A 20,162-nucleotide genomic window follows, 5' to 3' on the forward strand; every position below is an offset into this window, starting at 1 on the left:
TCACCTCATTTACTGTTGAAGCTAAGTGTACGGCTGGTTGGTATATCATGGTTGCAGGATATGATGATGATAATGTAGAGGATTCTGGGGGAAAAAAACAAAAACAAAAAAAAAAAAAAAACAAAGTTTCTGTTTTCTATTCATTAAATACAACTTGAAATATTTTCTGGCCATACCCATATCTCAGAATTGCTGTAGGGAGAAGTCCTTAAACCAAACTGCCAAGATATGGCATGCTCTTTACTTTGTTGGTGCCTGACCTGCCTGTGTGCTGATTTGCAGAAAGGCCACATCTTTTTCAGGCTGCAGCCAAAGTCAACGGTAATAGTGCTCTGAACCCACAAAATACTACATGCTAAGCACCAGACAAGTGCGTGGAGAGCAAGGAGAACCAGGTCTCAAGCATCTTAAAATGGGAACCTGAATCAATCTTCATCCCTTTGTTTCAATTCACTGTCTCCAAGACAGACAGTACTCATATGTCATAAAATGACATTATAGAAATAAATTAATTAGTGTTTTGTCTCAAAAAAAGGCACCAAAGCAAAGCACCCTACAGCTGTATAAGGTGTTTCAGGGAAAGATACATGAAGAACTGCTAGACACTGTTGTCAGAGCAGATATTAAAGTGAGTCGAATAAGAAAGGGGGGAAATTGTTGTACATGTGGAAGAAAATGTTAGTAGATCTTTCCTGAAAGAAGGAAGCTGGAGGTCTGTAAATAAAATCATCATCATGTATTTGGTCATAAAAGGAAAGTGTTACACTGCGTGCATAGAGAAAGAAGTTAACAATGGACACTTCTGCTGTGGTATTCTGCAAGCCCAAGCGTTTTACTTTGCAGTGTTAATAGTATTCTTTTAAGGTCTTTTTTCTTTGTATATAATTTTAATACATAGTCTGTTGCTGTAACCACTTGAATTAAAATTTCATGAGCCTTTTCAGAAAATCAGACATGGAAACGCAAATAAATTATGCATTTTATTTAGTATGTAGTAGATACAGTATTACTGTATGAGTAAACAAATAAAAATGTGTCTTTATTAATATGGCACACTCTGTGCAGAAAGATCCTGCTGCACTCTATAAACCACATATGGTTTAAAGAATCATTTTGACATTAAGTAGCTAATACTGTGCCTAAACCTCTGGATTTGGAACAATATGGAGTGGTAGTATAAAAAGATTAAGAATCTTAGCTAATGTAAATAAACTGGAGGTCACAAAATACAAGGCACAAGATTGAAGATGAAACCCTAAAGCATGTCACTTTCAGAGGACAAGTACTTAATATCTTATAAAATCTGATCCCTACTTAAATTACCTGCTTTGTCTGGTTTGCTTTTTCTTTTTCTACCCTTCTTCCCCTCATGGAAGAGCCCATAAGTCATCTTTTAAAATTCTGACCTGAGCACTCAGCAGTCAGCACGGTGGTGTGTGTCTGTGATTAGTGTAACTGTCTTTCATACTGCTCCCTGGCCCTGCAAGACACCTGAGCAACAGAGGAATTACACGTAGGCAGTGAATGTTATTAGTGATAAGAGATGCAGATGTGCACTCGATTTGCTTCAAGCCAGAATAACATATTCACCTAACTTCTGTTTGATGAGAAACGCCACAGCTTCCTAGTACTGCCTAAGCAGATCAACACAACCCTCTTTTCTTTTTTTGTTTTTCTTTAATGGAGTCCTGGCATGGTTCTGACACCTATTATTATGTTTACCTCTTCATTTCAACTGAGGATGCAGGAATCCCTTACCTAGAGGAAGAAAAGCATAAAAATTACCAATTGCAGAGCTAACTCTGCCATTGTTTTTTGTTTAGAGTGGTTGCTTACCTTGCAGGTAGTCCCACACATATCAGTCTTCCTCAGACCTCAGTGACAATAAATGTTTATGCAAAATTAACTCCTTTTGGATCTACAATTCTTGGAATTACAAACTTTACTTCCTTCCTCTCTTTTCAGAGCAATTTCCTTATGATTCAAAGTGAAAGAAGAGAATTTACACATTGTTAAGAAAGTTTTTATAGCTAAAGAAGCAGAAGCAGCAATTCTTTCCCTTGTTTAATGATGAGTTACACTTACAGTAGATGAAGTCTTCACTTGCAGTGTAATCTGCATTAGCAGGAGAGAGTGCCCATTTTGTTAGTGATTTTTAGAAAATGGAAACCAGGAATGAGCGCTCAAGTAAATGGAATCAATAAACAACGAAATGGCCAACAATACTACAACCACTAATACTGAAATGTGCTTTTGTAAATGTGCTTTTGTTATCTTTGGTAGGGAATTATTCTTAAGTTTCAAATAGAATTTCTTATTACCTTCATGCAAATCAATTATCTTTGGTTTTCAGTTAAGGAGTTTAATTGCTTAATCAGACTAACAAAACCTAGTGATTAAAATCTAACAGTCCTATGCTGTAAGGCAATATTGATATTAGTTATTACTCAAGGTAGCTGTTTTAGATCAAACTGAATGAACTAAAAGTATATTTGTAGTGTGCTTTACTATACAGGAATATCATCGTCTTCTCTATGAGATGCGAGCACAGATACTGAAGAGTTACATAGTTAGCAATAAGAATGTATTAAAAATTGACAAAATACCAGTTCCAAATCCAGAAGGCTTCTGTGCTAAACAGATGTAAGGGTTGTTTTTTCAATAATCTATTTTGATAAAAAATAACTCATTCTGTGAACAGCAAGTAAACAAGAAAGGACTATTCTGTCAGAACTGACTTGAAGTAAACAAACTGAAAAAAGGAAAAAAAAAAAAAACATTTAAAAGAACATCAGGGAATTCTGTGCTCAGCTCTTTTGTGCTTCTGGTCAGAAAAGGTGAACCGCTAAAGATGAGGAACGAGCTTGACATCAGTTCTGTGGGCTGATGCTTACAACATTCATTTGAAATACTGTACTTCTGCTCTCATTGAACCTGAATTGTTAAGGTGAAATTTGAGTAAATTAATACTGTGTCAAAACATCTGTGTTTTTTTCTGTTTAAAATAGAAAACATCTGAGCCACGGGAGCATAAAGGGAATGAAGCAGGAGATGAGCTATAGTTTACAAAGTGTTGACAAATCATCAATAAATCACTGCAGAAACAAAGGGATCCATAGTCTCTCCACTTAAGAGAGCCAATATTGCAGAAACACAGCTAGACTTGTTCAAAAATTATTAGAGGTACTGATTATTACTCTGTTTTGAGTTGGTGTAACAGCACAGTGAGGTGTTGGCTCATGAATACCAATTCTGTGTGCTTTCGTAGGGCAAGAACTGAAGAACTGATAGGAAAAGGAAGCAGTGTCTTCTAGCCAAAACATGGATTTTCATATATTAGCATGCATATGCTGTATTTATTTTGTTTTATTTGTTATACTATTATAACTCTGGAAGCCTTTCTTCTGTAACACATCTCAAAAAGATAACAGTGGTCATACTGTATCAGACAAAAAGCCTGTAAAAAGCCTGCGTCCTTTGTGTGATAACACTAAACGCTAGTGCCTAATAAGAAACACAAAGATATGACACATTTATACATTATTTCTCTAAGAGCTCTCTCCTTCCTCAAATATTCAGGGACTTAAAGACCAGAGGCAAGAATAGTTTCCATGTATTAGCTAATTTTCAGCGGGTTTTACTTCTCTTGAGGTTTCTTGCTTCATCTTGAACACATGTAAACTCTTAACATCCACAGCATGAAAAATTATCTGCGTATGTGTTTGTTATCAAGGATATTGCTACAAAGAGAAATTATGATTGATTACTTGTTGCTTCCTTTTTGTCTTACAGCAAGATACTAGTAGCTTTCTGCTCCTTCTTGTGGGACTGTTTCTTTGCAGGGGGGCTAATTAGGCATGTGTTAGAAGAACCATGGCATTTTTTATTTTAATAACACTAGCCCCGATGTTTTGAAATCTCAATTCAGTTTTCTGGTCGAAAGGAAATTCTTTATTATGTTTCACTATCTAGTATGAGTATTGACATACCCATTAAAGGTCAAGAGAAGATGCTGCTGAGCAGCTCTGATTAACCGTGTGATAATATGCATGAAGTTTTGAGAATTACATAAATATTGAAGTAATTGATTGCTGTAAGCCTATACCCAACCACAGGACGGGTTGTTTTGCGTTATTTTCTTGAGGAAATGGGATGGCATGCATTTAACAGATGAAATGAATTTTCCTCTTAATGCAGATGAAATACTGGTAAAAAGTGAGAGAAAGACTAAAGGAGGCAAAAATATTTCAAAAACAAGTAGGATACAGGGCAGAATACAAATGCAACTGTTCACTCTTGATACAGAAGAAACAGTAAGTACAATCACATACATGCTAGAAATTTTTGGAGCAAGGTGATCATCAAACACAAGAACTGTTTTCTCCTATGTTTGGTCAACTTGAAAAAGATAGACCACAGCACTAGCTGGTGTAAAAAGGCAAAATAACATATTCTGGCATTGCTAGAGAAATCTGGACAAGCTATTTAATATCCTTGAAATTGTTCAAAATGTTTATGTGCTTTGTTCTTATTGGTTATGAGACTGGCTTTTATGTCAGCTGCAGCAAAAGCTTATGGTTTCAAGAATATTAGTGATACTGTCATCGTTTAGTTTTAAGAATCCACTGAAGGGTTAGTAAAACAAGTAATAGTATCGTGGGTTTTTTAGTGTATTCTCATAATGCAGCTGAGAATTGACATAATTGCAGTGAGTGAAGTTTTACACTTTTATGTTGTATGGCTTTGTATATCTATAGCCAAGTATATTTTCCTTCATGTGCAAGAAAGATGTGTGATTATGGACAATATTGGATTTTGAAGGCAAGGAGAGATCAATGCATTATCCTTTCACTATTAAACATGCCAAATATAAAGTTCAAAATGAGATTACTAGAAAGGAAGGCATTTATTGTTGCAAACAATTCAAGATTTTAAATGATGTCAACTGCATAATTGCATTAGAATTTGAAAACTCTATACCTGCTAGCTCTCAAACTAGCATAACAGAAAACAGTTAACTAAAATACATTTTCATCCTTTATTTGTGTGCTGTGTATCTGGTAACATTTCTTCATGTACAGATTTCTTCATTGGTTGACTGATGATGAATGTTAACTCCTACCTTGCACATGAATGTAATTACTTGGTGTCCATAAAGGTGTTTTGGCTAGAGGTCAGACCCTACTAAAATTAGCTATCATTCACAAGCAAAATCAAATCTATAATTAGGGTCTAAAGATTAATATTTCAGAAATTAGTGTCACCCCATGTATTTTGGATGGATTCTACCAATCTTGTCCAAAGACCTAGCAAAACATTAGCAGAGGAGAAAAACATTACTTAAAATTAGAAAATGAAAACAAACAAACAAAAAAAACATACTACTTAGCAAATGATCTTTTAAAATGCTTGAATACTTGTTTAATCCTTTCCTTTTTAAAAAAAATGCTGTAGAACTAGAAAAAATACAGCAATAACTTGCTGTAAGATAAAAATAAATTAATTTTGAAAGTCGCTTCATGGCACTGTACTTACCACAGACATGCAAGAAAAGAAAGACTTGGGGAAAACGCTGCAACAAACTGCTCCTGTGAGCTGTAGTGTGTGGAGGTGCTCTTGCCTCAGAAATTTCATGAAGTAAAGCCTGAGGTAATACGTCAGAATTCCTGATAATCTATGATGATGCATCTTTGTACTGTTTATACATTTAAAGCTATTACTTCTTTCAGATTCTTTGAATAAATAAAAACAGAGCTTTCAGAAGAGTAAATATGCTCCATTTGACCGGCATATAAACCCACTTGTTTCTTCTCACTCCTTTGGCAGAACTGGGGGGGCAACCAAAGATGGCTGTGTGGATTGATAAAATAATATAGAGCTTTTTTTAACCCATAAATCATTACTTTGAATGTATCTCAGACTGAACTTATTAACACTTGACACTTGTGCTGTAACTTATGCAAAGTGAGTGAATACTGGCTGACACTCTGCGGGCAGGTATGTGTAATGCCAACATATGGTGCCAGAGGAGGACAGTGATCAAAGGCCAGATTATTTGGCTCCTAGGCTTGGACCAATTTGTTAAAAATTGGTCCTGTTCTAGTTCTGTAGTTCCTGTTAATGTGAGCATGCTTAGGTTCTGATCCTGGAATAATTGCAGGATAGTTGCAATAAGAGTTGCAGTTGCTATCTGTTGCTTAAGATACTGTTCTAGGCAAAGATTGTGGTTCAGTATTAGTTTGGGGTATTTCATTGCAGCGCTTTGCTTTGAAGGGATTGCTGTTTGAAATAACTTCAGAGAGCTGCATGATCCTGTAAAATAGCTGCCTGCCTAATTAGCAGATTTTGAAATTTCATCGATGGATCCAACCACCAAGTAGATGAAGTAGACCAAACTGGGGGCTGAGGTCTGCAGCTGATACATTGTACTGTGTTAGTTTTCTGATATGGTTGATCAAGTGTCTGATTATCCAAGCAAGTCCAGATCCACTTGGAGCTTGACTCTGGTTCATGCTACAAGAGTACTGAGTCACTGAGCAGTGCTTCCAGTAATACTGAGGCTCATCTTAAAGGAAACCTTGATTTTTCCAAGATAAGCCACCTTGGTTTAGTCTGAGTTAAAATGTCGTTTGATTGTTCTTAACCTGTATCCAGTGATTCTGATTGCAGTTTCATTGTGGCATTTCCCAGCTGCTGCTTACCATCCTGTCAGACCTAGAGAAAACTTGGAATTTTTTAGGATACTGCTTTGGCTAACTTCTCTAGAAACATCCCCATTGGTTGCTGAGGGATGGCAACGATAAGAATTAGAATGACTCTTTCATCTCATTAGGTCCCACGTTTCTGCAGCCTGGTACTGTATTATGTTTAGGAACATGCTGTATCCAATCTCGATTTATTGGGTAAGTGAAAGGGAGAAGGTACTGTAACTTATAGACAGGCAAGGAAAATGGATAAGTTCTGGTAGAAGAATTTCAAGAAAAGTGTATGTGTATTCATTTGGCACTACAATTAAATCATATTCTAAGTTTTTCCATGCAGCAGTTCTATTTGCTTTTATTATTTTGCTATTTAAACACGTTGTAGCAATGCAAAACTGCATATTGTAAAGATCTCAAACATAATTCATTAATGCAATAGAGTAACATCTTTAGGATGCTAAAAATTGTTCATGGGCCAACAAGACTTAGAGATATGGAGAGGTTCCCCTTTCCATGGGGGATATTTATGGCTAGATTTCAAGCACAAATTAGAGGAAACAACTGAAATTGATGTCTTATTCATATTCTTACCACTTTTATAGTTGTTTTAAATAACCTCTTTATTAAAAGGACACATCATGACATGCATATCTAACAAAGGAGCTGCAGTCATCTAAGGGAAGAGTAGTACCACATATCCCCAAACAAATATAAATTGTGAAGTAGTAAATCAAATAGACTAGGCCACAGAGTTAATGGCTAAAACTGAAGTGGTATTTTGACTTTATTCTTAAGGAAGGCTGGGATTGTAATCCAGTCATGAGTCTTGTCTGTTAAAACCCAGAAGACTGCCAGATGTCCTTTGGTACGCGTCTGTCTCTGCACACTGTAGAACAGCTCAGCAAAACCCTTGGCTGCAGCTGTTTAGAAGGAAAATTTGCTGCCAATTTTTCCATGAATTGGACATGATTTTTCTAAGGATTCACTTTCATGGAAGGAAGCACTGAGAATACTTTTCATGTTTTAAGATCGACAAAATTAATGTTCTCAGTGCTAGAGTTTTTATTGTACTGATGTTGTTTCTGTTCACATGACCTGCCTTGAGTTTCGTAATAAACCCTGTATCTTACTTAAACACATAGGCTAAGGAGCATGAGTGACTATTCCTTTGTAGCTTCTGATGTGTGGGTAGATGGGGTCATTGTAATTGCTGAAAATGTGAACAAGAAATATCATTATATGCTCATGGGCCTATGGGAATGCATATGTATTTCTGCTCCTCTACTTTAGGAGCAAGTTTATGGCCAAATTTACCCAGGTCCAACTAATGTTAGAGGAAATAACCTAGACATGAAAATTAAACTTTCCTTTCTTAAACGCTGTAGTGAAGGACCTAGTTCACAGCCAACTTGTGTGCAAAGATGGAAAAGCTTTATTTCAGTCCTTTTTTTGAGTTATTAGTGAATAAAGGGGGAAAAAAAAAAAAAGTATTATCCAGCTGGCATGCACGTTTCCCACTCAGTTATTTCAGATATGGCAGGAACCCACACAGTCTTTGGGTTTGTTTTCTTCTCAAAGCAATCCCCATCTCTGGAATGAGGCCAAGCAAAGAAGTTCTAGTACAGAGAATAGCTTAAAAAGGAGGGAAGTTGAAGCATGGAAAGTGAAGCTAGATTCAAGTCCCAGTATCACTACAACTATGGGTTTAACCGTCACAAAGCTATAGTTACATACTGTTATCAAAATTTTAGGTATTCAAGTGATCTTAGTCGTACTGGGAGATAAAAGAGGAACTTCTGTTCAGGGCTGTGGCTGAAAACGTGTGTAATCCTTTCAAATTCAGTATTTCAGAGATTTTGAGTCAGACATAGCCTAGATACCCACTTCTTGTAGTCAGAATAAGTTTGACAACATTTTGTAATTAGAATTCTGTTAAAGAGCTGGATTTTTGCAGACTTTTTCAAAAGTGTTCCAAGATAAAAATTGTTAAACCCAAAGCACTTGCAATAATATGCATGTTTTCATGCATACGGCCTGTGTGTGTGTGTGCGCACACGCCAATACAGGTAAGTGGATTATGGGTGTATTCATACCTTTGTGCAGGTAATCTGCAGGCAGTTTGCAGATTATGTGCATTCATTTCTTGAAGTGAAAATTAATCCCCATCTGGTCTGTCTAAACCTCTTGAAATAAACAGAAGAAATTGTTTTTTATAACTCCTTTGGAAGGTCTATAAATTGTCTATAACTTGAACCAAATGTAAATTAGGAGTAAAAGACGCAAGCTCACTACTTGTTCTATCTGCTTTATTTTGAAGTGCAGTGAGGACTGAACCATTTTGCATTGCTGTGTTACTAGAAAATGCTAGTTGCTGCTGTAGGTGATGCTGGTTTTGTTCAAGATTTATGGATAAAGGGTTATCATTGAGAATGGCCCATTTACCCTGTGCGTGCCTGAGACAGAAAGTCTCAGTCCTCTGAAGCTTTGGTAAATGCGTGGCGGAATCTTCCCAGACGGAGATGTTTGCCTGTTTGTAGTTGGCTAATCCACGAGTGGTTCCCTGATAAGGTTAATGCCCAGTTAATTGCTCCTAGCCTTGACATGCAGTTTAATTGCTACTTGGCCAGCATACATTTGTTGCTTGCTCTGTGTAGAATTCTAGCGGATGTAGCGATGCAAACCATGGACTGGTGGAGTGCAAACAAAATAAATACAGTATTTTATGTTCTTTTAATTCAGGGCCAAGTGGATTTGGATGAAGTGTTTATTTAGTTTGCTGGCTGCTTCAGATGCTGTGGCATATTGATTCCTTTTATTACTAGCAGCCATTTAACCTGACCCCTCTTAGATCCAGTATTTTAAAAGCCATAAATTTTAACTTTAGTTATGAACAAGGACTGAAATGCTGTGAAAGCCTTTTTATTAGCAGAGCTTTGCCTTACTCCATGTACATGTGTCACCCATGGCAACAATATTTAGAGCATCTTAAATGAGAGTGGCTGTTGGGCAGTTTCATGGTGGTGGGGTTGGCAATAAAGAGATCTCATAAATACCTTACGCATGTAGGATTCACTGATCAGTGTAAGCAGGTACACAAGAGAAATGCCTTTATTAGTAGCAAAAGGAGTCCTCTTTCCAGGTTATTTTGTTAAAATCTAGCCTTTTATTCCTACACTTAATGTTGACTGACAATGCAAAGCAAAAACAAAATAAGTTGTATATATAATTATTTTTTTCTAATTGCAAGTTAAATTGGTGCGGTTGGAACTTATTTTTCTATGTTCCCTCACCTTGGCTTTTATTTCACATTAATTATCTAACTTGTTGTAGTAGCCTAAATTAATCCCTGATTGATGCTGTAAGCAATCTTTAGCCTGTAGTTTATACGCGTGTTTGTAAAAATATGTGCAGGCAAAAACATGATGCAAAAAAAACCGACATGCCATTTTTTAAAGAAAATCTGAATAAAATGGTTGATATAAGAGGATTTCTGTCTGCGTTCACATACAAATAACTCAAAAAAGCACTTTGAATTAGTGAAGAAAAGTTCTGTGAACTCTCTGCATCCTTATTTGTTATTTCTGATTTAAATCAGTCATTAAAAAAAAATATATCAATTTCAGGCTTGATAATGAAGATTAAATAATAATTCAGCAGACTAGTTCAAAATAAACCTCAGGCTTACTGAAACTGATTTAACATAATCATGAATTTAACGTGAGTATTGGCTTCCTTTCTAGTGTTCAGCTACTGATGAGGTTTCCTCCTCTGTCCCACAGGTCAAATTTAACATCCTAGATCTTAGCCTCGTACCATTAAAAGTGACTTTGTTTGAATGGTGCAGGGACTCTCACTTCATGTTAAACTTTGGCCTGGGAACAAAAATGTTGTTTTAGCTTATGGAAGTGTAATTCATATCAATTAATCAGAGAAAGTGTCACATTTCCCAATCATTTAAAGTAGCATTGAAATCTTTGACCTTATCAGAGGGTGGGTGTGGAAATAGGAGTAAAGCAATCACAAGGCACTGGAATTTTTATTACTTCTCAATTCCAGACTGATCAATTTACAAGGTGCCTGAAATCACGGGAGAATCATATTTACTACAAACTGGAGTTTTTCCTGTCTGCATTGCTTTTCCTATACCTGCTTTCCTCTAGCAGGTTATAACAGCTATATCTAAAATCAATTTGATATACATAAATACCCTTGAGGAGAAAGCTGCTATTTTGTAGAAGGTCAGGTAGCTTAATTTATACTCAGACCTGTTGTAAGGGCAAGTACTTGAGTTTGCACCAGCTAGAGAGAAAATACTAGCCCCTCGGAGGAGCAGGGATTCAAATAACCTAGGAAAACTTTTCTCTAAATTTACAGCTGTCCTGTGAAGGTTATGGGAGAGAGGTTAAACTCATTTAGCCACATAAAGAAAACTACTTCTATAGATAACATCAAACACTTTTTTCTGCAAAGACAGACTTTGCTGCGTTTTGTCCAGTGTTCTGCACTAATGTAGCAAATGTGCCATGTCTTGGACTGCATTTGGTCAAACCTCTTTTTTCTGTTCCTAATTGTTAGCAATAGTTATAGTTATACTGTCACATACTGTAACTTGCATTTTTGAGATGCTTAATGCTGTATATATTATTCTTTTTGAAATATTAACATGTTCTTTAGCAGCGTTGGTGTTCGTTACTGATAAGACTGTAGAAAACAGCATCGTGAGCACACCTTTCTAAGCTGGCAGTAGTCATGCATTTATTTTTGTCTCTTGCCTAATGACTGCCTTATTCCAACTATTTCTTGTACAGCTGGCTAAAGTTTAGCATACCTTCCGGGCTCCAAATTGTGAGCCGCCATTATTCATAGTTGAAATTGAAGTTTGTGCAAATACGAGCTAAATTGCAATCATTATATGTAGTAAAATAGATTGAAATATCTGTAAATCTCAAGGCTGTAGCTTGCTCTTTTAATCAGAGAACTTGTTAAATTCCCCCATGCTTTGATTTCTCTTTCTTAGATATTTCTGTCAGGAGTGAGGCTGTTCAGCGTTCAGTATTCCTGCTTCTAATTTGAAATGCTTGGTTTGAGGTATAAAATGAGCAAAATGATACATGTTGTCTTTAATATATGAGTGCAAGATAGTGATTTTCTCTTGCTTTTTATCAAGCCCTTCATAATCTTTTCTATGCTACTTGTATAGAGTAGTGTTGAAGAAAAGGCTACAGTATTGTCTGAGGTTAGTCTACAAAAATACCCTCTGAAAGCTCTTCATTTGAAAATCACAAACTAAACGATGTAATGACTTTAAAATTCCTTCTTCCTATATCATTTTCTGTATTGAATCGATTGATAATTGAGGAGCATCTGAATATAAAAATGTGAGTGGAAAAAATCCTTTACAGGTGTGCATACTACCATAAATAAATGAAACGACTTTAAACAAAATGGTTCACAAAGTGAACATGAATTAATTTTAGTCGGTAGATGATGTTGCAACCCTGTGGGCAAGAACCATGTCTGTCCACCTGTTTTATGATGTCTGTGTCATACAGAGATTAGTAATAATGTTGAATGTTTTATATCTCATGTTTATTAAAAGAGAAAGTTGTGATTTTCACTTTATACACCAGTTCTTTTAGGGGTGAATTGTCTTTTTGCCATCCCCTGCTCTGCAGGAGTGATTTAAGTTCGGCAATATTTTAATTGGTATTAAAAGAAACCAACCAAACGTATATGATCAGTGAATTGAAATTGTTTTCAACACATTGTGAACATACGTGTATCAAAGTATTTTAAACTTGCCCTGGTTACTTTAGAGAGAAGATAAACATTGGGCTGATGGTAAGTGCAAGCAAGATCAGTTAGGTTAGGGGTAGGGCTGAGGTTGGCATGGCTAAGTTTGGTATTGGGAACATTACCAAGGATGCATCCCCAAAGCAGGACAGGGTTTAGATCTTGTGCTGAGCTGTGCCACAAAGCAAGTCAGCCTTGGTGTTTTGTGAACAGACAGTGGTTTGCCAGCTAAAAGCACCCCCGTGCCATCTCCATTGTCCCAGTACCCAGAAGGCAGAAGCCTCATTGAGCCTCAACCATTTTTTCTTCCTTAGTTTCACATGCAGCTCCGTCCTGTGCAGCGCAGTAGGAAACAGGAATGTATGTATTCAGGCCTCCTGTAAACACAGAGCCAGGCTATCACCTCTTACAGCTTGGCGTTTATGTTAGTTTCTCAGTCGCAGCATAATTTTCCCTTCATTTTTCCTTCACATCTGTTTTTTCTGTCACTGTATGCAAAATACAAATATCAAATCAGTATAATTTCTATAAAATTGTTCCTCTAAATATTATTGTTGGGGTATATTGCTGTATTTTCAGTTTCAAGAAGAATCATTGTATAAAAAGTGAAATTATTGATAAATGTATATAATGCATAAAGTTTAGGGTGTCTTAGGAGTCGCATTTTCTTTCGGGTGGTAACAGCTATGGTTCCTCTTCCATTCCCCTCTCTGCATGGGCCTTTGGGGTGGTTTGCCTTGCCCACAATGCAAGCTTGTTTCCCTTTGATTTTCGTGACTGACATCTTGCTTTCACTGTGTTTCTTTCTGCTGGGCTATAAAAGAGAAACCTGGAAATATCTGAAACTAATAACAGTAATGAAAGAACAGAACATAAAGTACATATTACATAAAGAAAAAAAAATCTTCAGTAGCCATGTTGACATTGAACAGAAAATTGAGGTGTATGTAATACTTCCTTTCAGTGAAAGGACGATTGCTTAAGGATATTATCTTGGAACCAGCAACTTGTTTTCAGCCAGTCACAGGCCAATGCTGACATCAGCTGTTGTTTTTTGAAATTCAAAAGAGATGCATAAAATACTGCGCCATTTATAAAAAAATAAATAAAGTGGAGCCTTTTTAGCATGATGCTGTAGAAAGAAGTAAAATGAGGACTGAAGAAATTTAAAATCCATAAAAAGAAACATTTTTAAGCATAATGAACAATTAAAATATTCCTTGCCTAACGATATTTTTGCATTCAAAATCTGAGTAGGTGCTTGATATTTACACACACATTCATGCATGCACCACCTAGAAATGCCTGTTAGCAACTTCTAAAAGATGAGCGAGGTTTTTTTCTCATCCTTTTTTTTTTTGTTTTGATTTTTACCCATGAGTAAAATCCATATTTTCGGACTTAGAGCTATCCTGAAGGTCTACATGAAAAGTCACTGCAGGGGGCACCGGGAGGGAAATTTCCCTAGCTGAGAGTCTGTTTGGTATTTATTTGTTATGGAGTCTTGGGCATTCCTCTGTGCAGCATCCAGTAATAGATGCTGCCTCTGAAAGCACGGGGACTGACTGGTTAGCCTGCTTGTGGAAGCTCCTCAGCTCCTGTCTCTTTAGTTGCACACTAAGGTGTGACTGCTACAGCCTTACGATGAAAGGAAAAGGGAATAAAAGATGAACTGGAAAAATATAAAGTTCCTCCTAAAAACCACGGTGAATATGTCCAAGGATGTAAACTCCTTGATTAAATGTTCTCCTTCTTAATAAGACTGCATCGTTCCTACTGTCATCAATAAGAAAAAAAGTAATCATTTTTCATCTGGATTCAGATACTTTTTTATGGGTGGATTTTGACAGTGAGAAACTTCCAGTGTTGCCATGTGCAACAGTACAAATTTCAGATTAAATGATTACAGCTTTAGAAAAGGGCAACTAAATGCCTGATATTAATTTGTTACTAAAGGATCTCGATAGGGTTTTGAATAAATGAGGGCACCTTTTAAATGGTAGAACACAGGAAGATCAGAGATGAAATTTCACTTTCTTTGTCAGTGAGCAATATTGTCAATCTTTGCCGTTTTATTCTGTCTTTGAAGGTAACTCAATATTTGATGATAATCTCGGTGTCAGTGAAGTGACCACAAGCCAATTCTTTTGGGGGCATTAGAAGAAAATGCAATTTTCCAAGGCAGTGTTGTTCTGAATTTACTTGGTAACTAAAGAGTGCTCCATTTAATTTTTTCCTTTTTTAATAGTAAACTGAAAATACTACATAAGTCGTTGTAAGTGTTCTCTTTACCAAAAAATGGGAAGTTATTGCTATTTATTGCTGAAATTCATTCCTTGGGGATGTCTTCATGTTAGGACAAAATGGCAAAATAAAGGCTGCTTATACAGAGAGAAACATACTATGCCAGTACCTGTCAGTTTCCCAGGCAATTGTCTAAGGCATGTGTTTGACAGAGAACCTGTTCCTTGTGACCCTGGCTGGTTTAGGCAGTATGTGACCTGGTGCCTAAAATCTGTGTCACAGTGAGCAGGCAGCAAAGGCTGAACAGACAGCTTCAGTGCTGGTACGTGTCGCATGTGAGAGTGTCACTCCAACACCTCGGATGCTGCCTTGGATTTTCTTAGAATGGCTTTCATACGTTAAGAGTAGTCTTCCAGCCTGAGCACTTGGCTTGGCTCTATATAAGACACGATCTAACCAGCATTCAACCCAGGACTTTTTTTCTTCATTTTTTCCCCAAGCAATGCAGTGTAAGGCCCTAATTTAACGTATACAGCTTGTACTGGGACATGTATATAAACAACTTGCGTGCTGGCTTTTGACACAGCAGTTTCAGGTAGCTGGATGGTTGCAGCAGCCTGGAAGTGAGCATTGGCTGCCAAACCTCCCCGAGCCACGGGCACTGGCAGATCCCTGAGCCCTGCCGTATGTCTGTGGCCTGTCACAGTGACGGCACTGTCTGCTTGAGATGTGCTGCAGCCTCCTGTGGCTGTGCCCCAGTAGATACCAGTCCTCGCAGGCTCTGTGGGTGAGGCACTGGGCACCAGTCTCAGCTCAGGCCTGCGACCCAACCTGGCTGAGGCTCCCCAGGCCACTGCAGCCTGCCGTGCTCAGCCTGCTTCACTGCTCTGCCCTGTCTGCTGCACAACGCCACGCCTCAAGGCTGTTTTCTGCCTCAGAACAAGAAAGCATTTTCTCTGCTAATCAGAGTGGCTTTCAGTTGGCCACCTTTTACAGTGATTGTGCTTCCCTGGTCTGTTTTCACTTGTTCTCAGGCTGAGATAGGCACCACAGTGCCCTGTGCTGATGCACGCATTTTTAGTGATACTAAGCGTCTCTATGTTGTATGCAAGTCATTGCTCTAGCTCCATTTACCACTTACTAATTTGGCAATAATGGTAGTCTCCAGAATGGCAATTAGCGAACAGAAGAAAGTTGCTCTGTGTGACCTAGCAACCAGGCTTCCCTTAAACTTGTTTTCTCTTTTCTTTCCCCCTTCTTTTTTCAGCTCCGTATCAGTCTGCAGGGAATGGAAGTGTAAATTGCTTTACATAGACACTACTGATGATTCTCTATTTGGTGCCAGTTCTCAGCTTTTTTCCTTTTAAGAATTTGCTCATCACAGTGTTTTAGTTCAGAAATATCTGCGCTCTAGGATTGCTAAAATCACAGCATAGTTTTAACGTATCTGTCTGTCGTGTGCTTCTTGAATCTCTTTGGGAGTGACAGTATTTGGACATCTATGTGAAGGTCTTCTCTTCTTATATTGTCCTGTTGCTTATGTTAGTATGACTTTCAAAAGTTGAAAACAAAAGCATTTTATGCTCTCAAAGACAAGGTGTTTTGCAAGGCAAAGTCTCTTCCTACGTGTTTGTCACATTTACTGCTCTGCCATATAAAAACGAAGTAGGTGCTACAAAGGATTTTAAATTATGCTTTAGTTGTGAATTTCTCCACTGCTTGGTATGCAAGTATTCTGCGAACTTTTTTTTGGTGTGTTCTACTATCACTGTGTTAATACTAATTAACAGTAGTATTAACAGTAGTTAATTAGTAATAGTAGTATTTTAATTAATTAAAATCTAATTAATAAATTAACTTATTAACTAATTAATAAAGTTAATAATAGTAGTATTAACAGTATAAAAAAAACTAGCATGGGAGAGTCAAGCATTCAAAGAGAGGAAAGGTCTGGGAGAACTGGGAAGGTACTTGCTCTTTCTTTTTTGCATGAAGTGCTTTCTTATGCCTATAAACAAGGAAAGAGGCAGCAGCATCATTCATGTTAAGCTGTACTTTGCTGGAAATGTTTTCCTCTTGAAAAACCTGCTGCATGTATTGATAGCACAGCACTGGTTTCAGCTTGAAGAAAAAGGTTGGATGAAGCTATGAGAGAATTTAGTATCTTCTCATAGGAGAAGCATGTTGGAAAATAGCAGCCATTCAGACAACCTGAGTCATTCTAAAAGCCAAAGCTTGTTTTGTAGTGGTGTTTATATTTGTGGGTAAGCTGGTAAGGACCTCCGTGAGTCTATTAGCAGTGTCCAGTTGTCAAAGTCTAAAGAAATAACCCCATCCTTACTATTGGTGAAGACTTGAAAGTGTCACAGAGAGGGGCTGCTATTGCCCATCACTGTTGTCAGGTCTGCACATCATGTGCTATTCCCTCCAAGTCTGAACGGGGATTTCTGCAGAAGCTAGGCTTACCTTGATGTTATTTTTAGAACAAATTACATTGATTGCACACTATTTCAAAGGCCCCAACTAATAAAGTACACAATGAAATGTATCTGTCTCACTAGTTTAATTTCACTGTGTGGTTTTAGGTCTAAAAATTTAACTATTTATTTTCCAGACTCTTCCAGCAAGGATTTTGGTCCCACTCTGGGACTGAAGAAGTCCAGTTCTCTTGAGAGTCTTCAGACTGCTGTGGCTGAAGTTAGGAAGAACGAACTCCCTTTTCACAGACCCAGGCCTCATGTGGTCCGTGGTCGGGGGTGTAATGAGAGTTTCCGAGCAGCCATTGACAAGTCTTATGATGGACCGGAGGATACAGAAGAGGGTATGTTGCTACTGGTAGTCTTTGAGGGAACCACCTTCATTTAGCATGACTGAGGGTCAACTCAATAAAGCATCTAAGCAAGCAATTTAATCCAATTGAATTTGATTAAATTTAACATGCTGCTTATGTCCCGCTGAAAGGGAGCTGTCTTTGTAGTACTCCATCCAACCTTGACTGGCTTCAGTGTAAAGTCTTCACTGATCTCCTTTGGGGCAGGGGTGTGTTGGAGGAATTAGAACTCAATCCTTAAATAATTGTGTTTTTCAACATCAAGAAGCAGCTGCCTTCTTCAGATTACATTAAAAATCATCTTGCCTGTTTTACAGAGCTGTCTACAATTCCCCCTTCTCCAACTAGGAAATTGTTTCCTGGTATAGACAAGGCAGAGCACCCCGCTGCTTATTCTGTCACCATGGGCTTACAGACCCCACTCTGGAAATAACGTCTTCTTTAGCATGAAGCATAAACTGTGCTTGGATCCTGAGCCCTCAAAGAGAAACAATACAGCTCTTCTCCAACCAGACAGAACAATTTATGTATTTCTTTTTCAGCCATTAAAGTGGAAAGATTCCAAGAAGTGAATGAAAATCATATTTTTTACATAGGTTATTTGTTGAAGTGAGCCTATGATTAAATGTTTTTACCCCAGCATGCCAGTTTTCTTGAGCTGATGGACTAGCCAGGTTTAAAATAGAATAGTGTTTTACCATGTCAGGATTTTCTTATCAGGATTAATAACTAGAAAACAACTATAATAATTCTGCATTTAATTTACAATAGAACTTTGCTTGAATTCACTAGATGTGTCTAGTCTGCTTTCTAAATTATTCAATTAAATGCATGTGTGTTGTGAGTCATTTGAGCACCTTGTAGACACAGATGCTGTATTTCATGTGTTTGCGTTGTGGTGGCCCCTAGCTATCCCCATTGCTTCTTTTTCATTTTGTGCAGATGGTTTTTCTGATAAGAGCTCTCACTCTGGTCAAGAAGCTCAGAACATGGAATCTGCCCCTCCAGGGAACCCTGAAATAGAAGATGTAGAAACCAAAGCAAAAAAAGACAAAAAAAGTAGAGAGAAAGAGAAGAAAAAAGAGAAGGGCAAACCTAAAATCAAAGAGAAGAAACGGAAAGAAGAAAATGAAGATCCTGAAAAGAAAAAGAAGAAAGGCTTTGGTGTCATGTTGAGGTATGTCATTTTAAAAAGCAAAACAACCACCCTTGCTCATTGTAACATATGAAACAACTGGTGCTCTCATAAAGTAGTGGAAAAATTATTTCACTTGGACTCAAAATAATGTTTATGTTATTTAAAAAGAAAGCAGTTTATACTTTTACACCAAACTTGTGGCTGAGGCAGAAGACATTTGGCAGACAAAATGTCTTTTTGTGCCTTTGAAATTCATTCCCATATGCCAGAAAAAAAATCAAGGTTTCAGGCTAAAAACAAGCATGTGTGGGGGGTGGAGGTTTTGCAGGGAATATTTCTGAGTAATACATGACCCGCTCCCACAGTCAGACATTTGCCTCTTATTCCCTTGGTTATCTGGATTCTTCACAAGCTTTGGGGAGAGCAGGAATGCTTGTATTACTGTAAACAGTTTAATGACATTTGTTGTTGCTGAAAAGTACTAGCTATCACGAAATCTTTGTTTCACAGCTTCAGCCATTGCCTGCAGTGGTCAAGAGTTCACTGTCCTCTCTGCTTGGCAAACAATTGTTTGGATTTCTTCCAAAAAAATTTGGCTTTTGGGTGGTTTTGCATCTCTGGAATCATCAGAGACTAGACAATACTTATCTCAGCATTTCCTTACTGCTGCTGGAGACTTTGGTGATACAGGCAGTCTGGTTGCTATCACCCCTGCCTCTGGTACCTGTTTAGTCTGCTGAGTATTAAAGTGGTTTAATTTAAGTAGATCTTTGCAATTAATGTGGAGTATGTGAATGAAATGTAATTATCTCATATATAAAGTTATTTGATTGTAGTTACTTCTGACACTAAACATTGTGTTAGCTTTAGGACGCTATTAGCTTGATGGTTGGACTTACTGATCTTGAAGGTCTTTTCCAACCTAGATGATTCTGTGATTGGTATTTTCTAGCATGCTGTATTGTAGACAAGCCAGGTGTATACAAAAGCCACAGTCATTGCCTAGACAGAGATGTATTTAACTAATAGTCTACGAAATTCTGCTGTGACATCATTCACTCTGCAATGATCTTCATTAGGACACTGATACATGAAGTTGCATTGCAGCTCTCTCTTAATATTTCCTCCGGTGTCAAATAGCTTATGTTTTATACTGTTATGGAAAATTTTAGCTGATTTGCTTCCATGTATCATCAATAGGAATCTTCAAATTGCCCTGGTGAGTGTTGAACACTGAAGAGAGGTTGTCAAAAATATACAGGCATGCTTATGTGCCAAGTTTGCATGATTCCAGCAGTTGTTAATGTTAGTAAGATGAAGGTGTATGGGTATACCACTCTGCATTCAAATGGAGCTCTTTAGGAATGCTCGAGAGGCACATACTCACACCTGTGCGTTGCACGTGCATTTGTGTTCATACCGTTTAAAGAAATAGGGCTTAACACGGAAATGTAGT

At 37.5% G+C, this 20,162-nt stretch overlaps 1 protein-coding gene across 7 annotated transcripts in view; it reads left to right on the top strand.

The window, feature by feature from the left end:
- PARD3B (par-3 family cell polarity regulator beta) overlaps window positions 1-20,162 on the top strand; it is a 399,043-nt gene that overhangs the window by 238,807 nt on the left and 140,074 nt on the right. For all 7 annotated transcript variants that reach the window (XM_072041064.1, XM_072041061.1, XM_072041062.1 and 4 more), the window contains 2 exons: window positions 17,353-17,559; window positions 18,511-18,745. In XM_072041064.1, the coding sequence (XP_071897165.1) occupies window positions 17,353-17,559; window positions 18,511-18,745 (442 nt within the window). The remainder of the gene's footprint in view (window positions 1-17,352; window positions 17,560-18,510; window positions 18,746-20,162) is intronic.

Source organism: Anas platyrhynchos, chromosome 7 (assembly GCF_047663525.1).
Source record: "Anas platyrhynchos isolate ZD024472 breed Pekin duck chromosome 7, IASCAAS_PekinDuck_T2T, whole genome shotgun sequence".
NCBI lineage: Eukaryota > Metazoa > Chordata > Aves > Anseriformes > Anatidae > Anas > Anas platyrhynchos.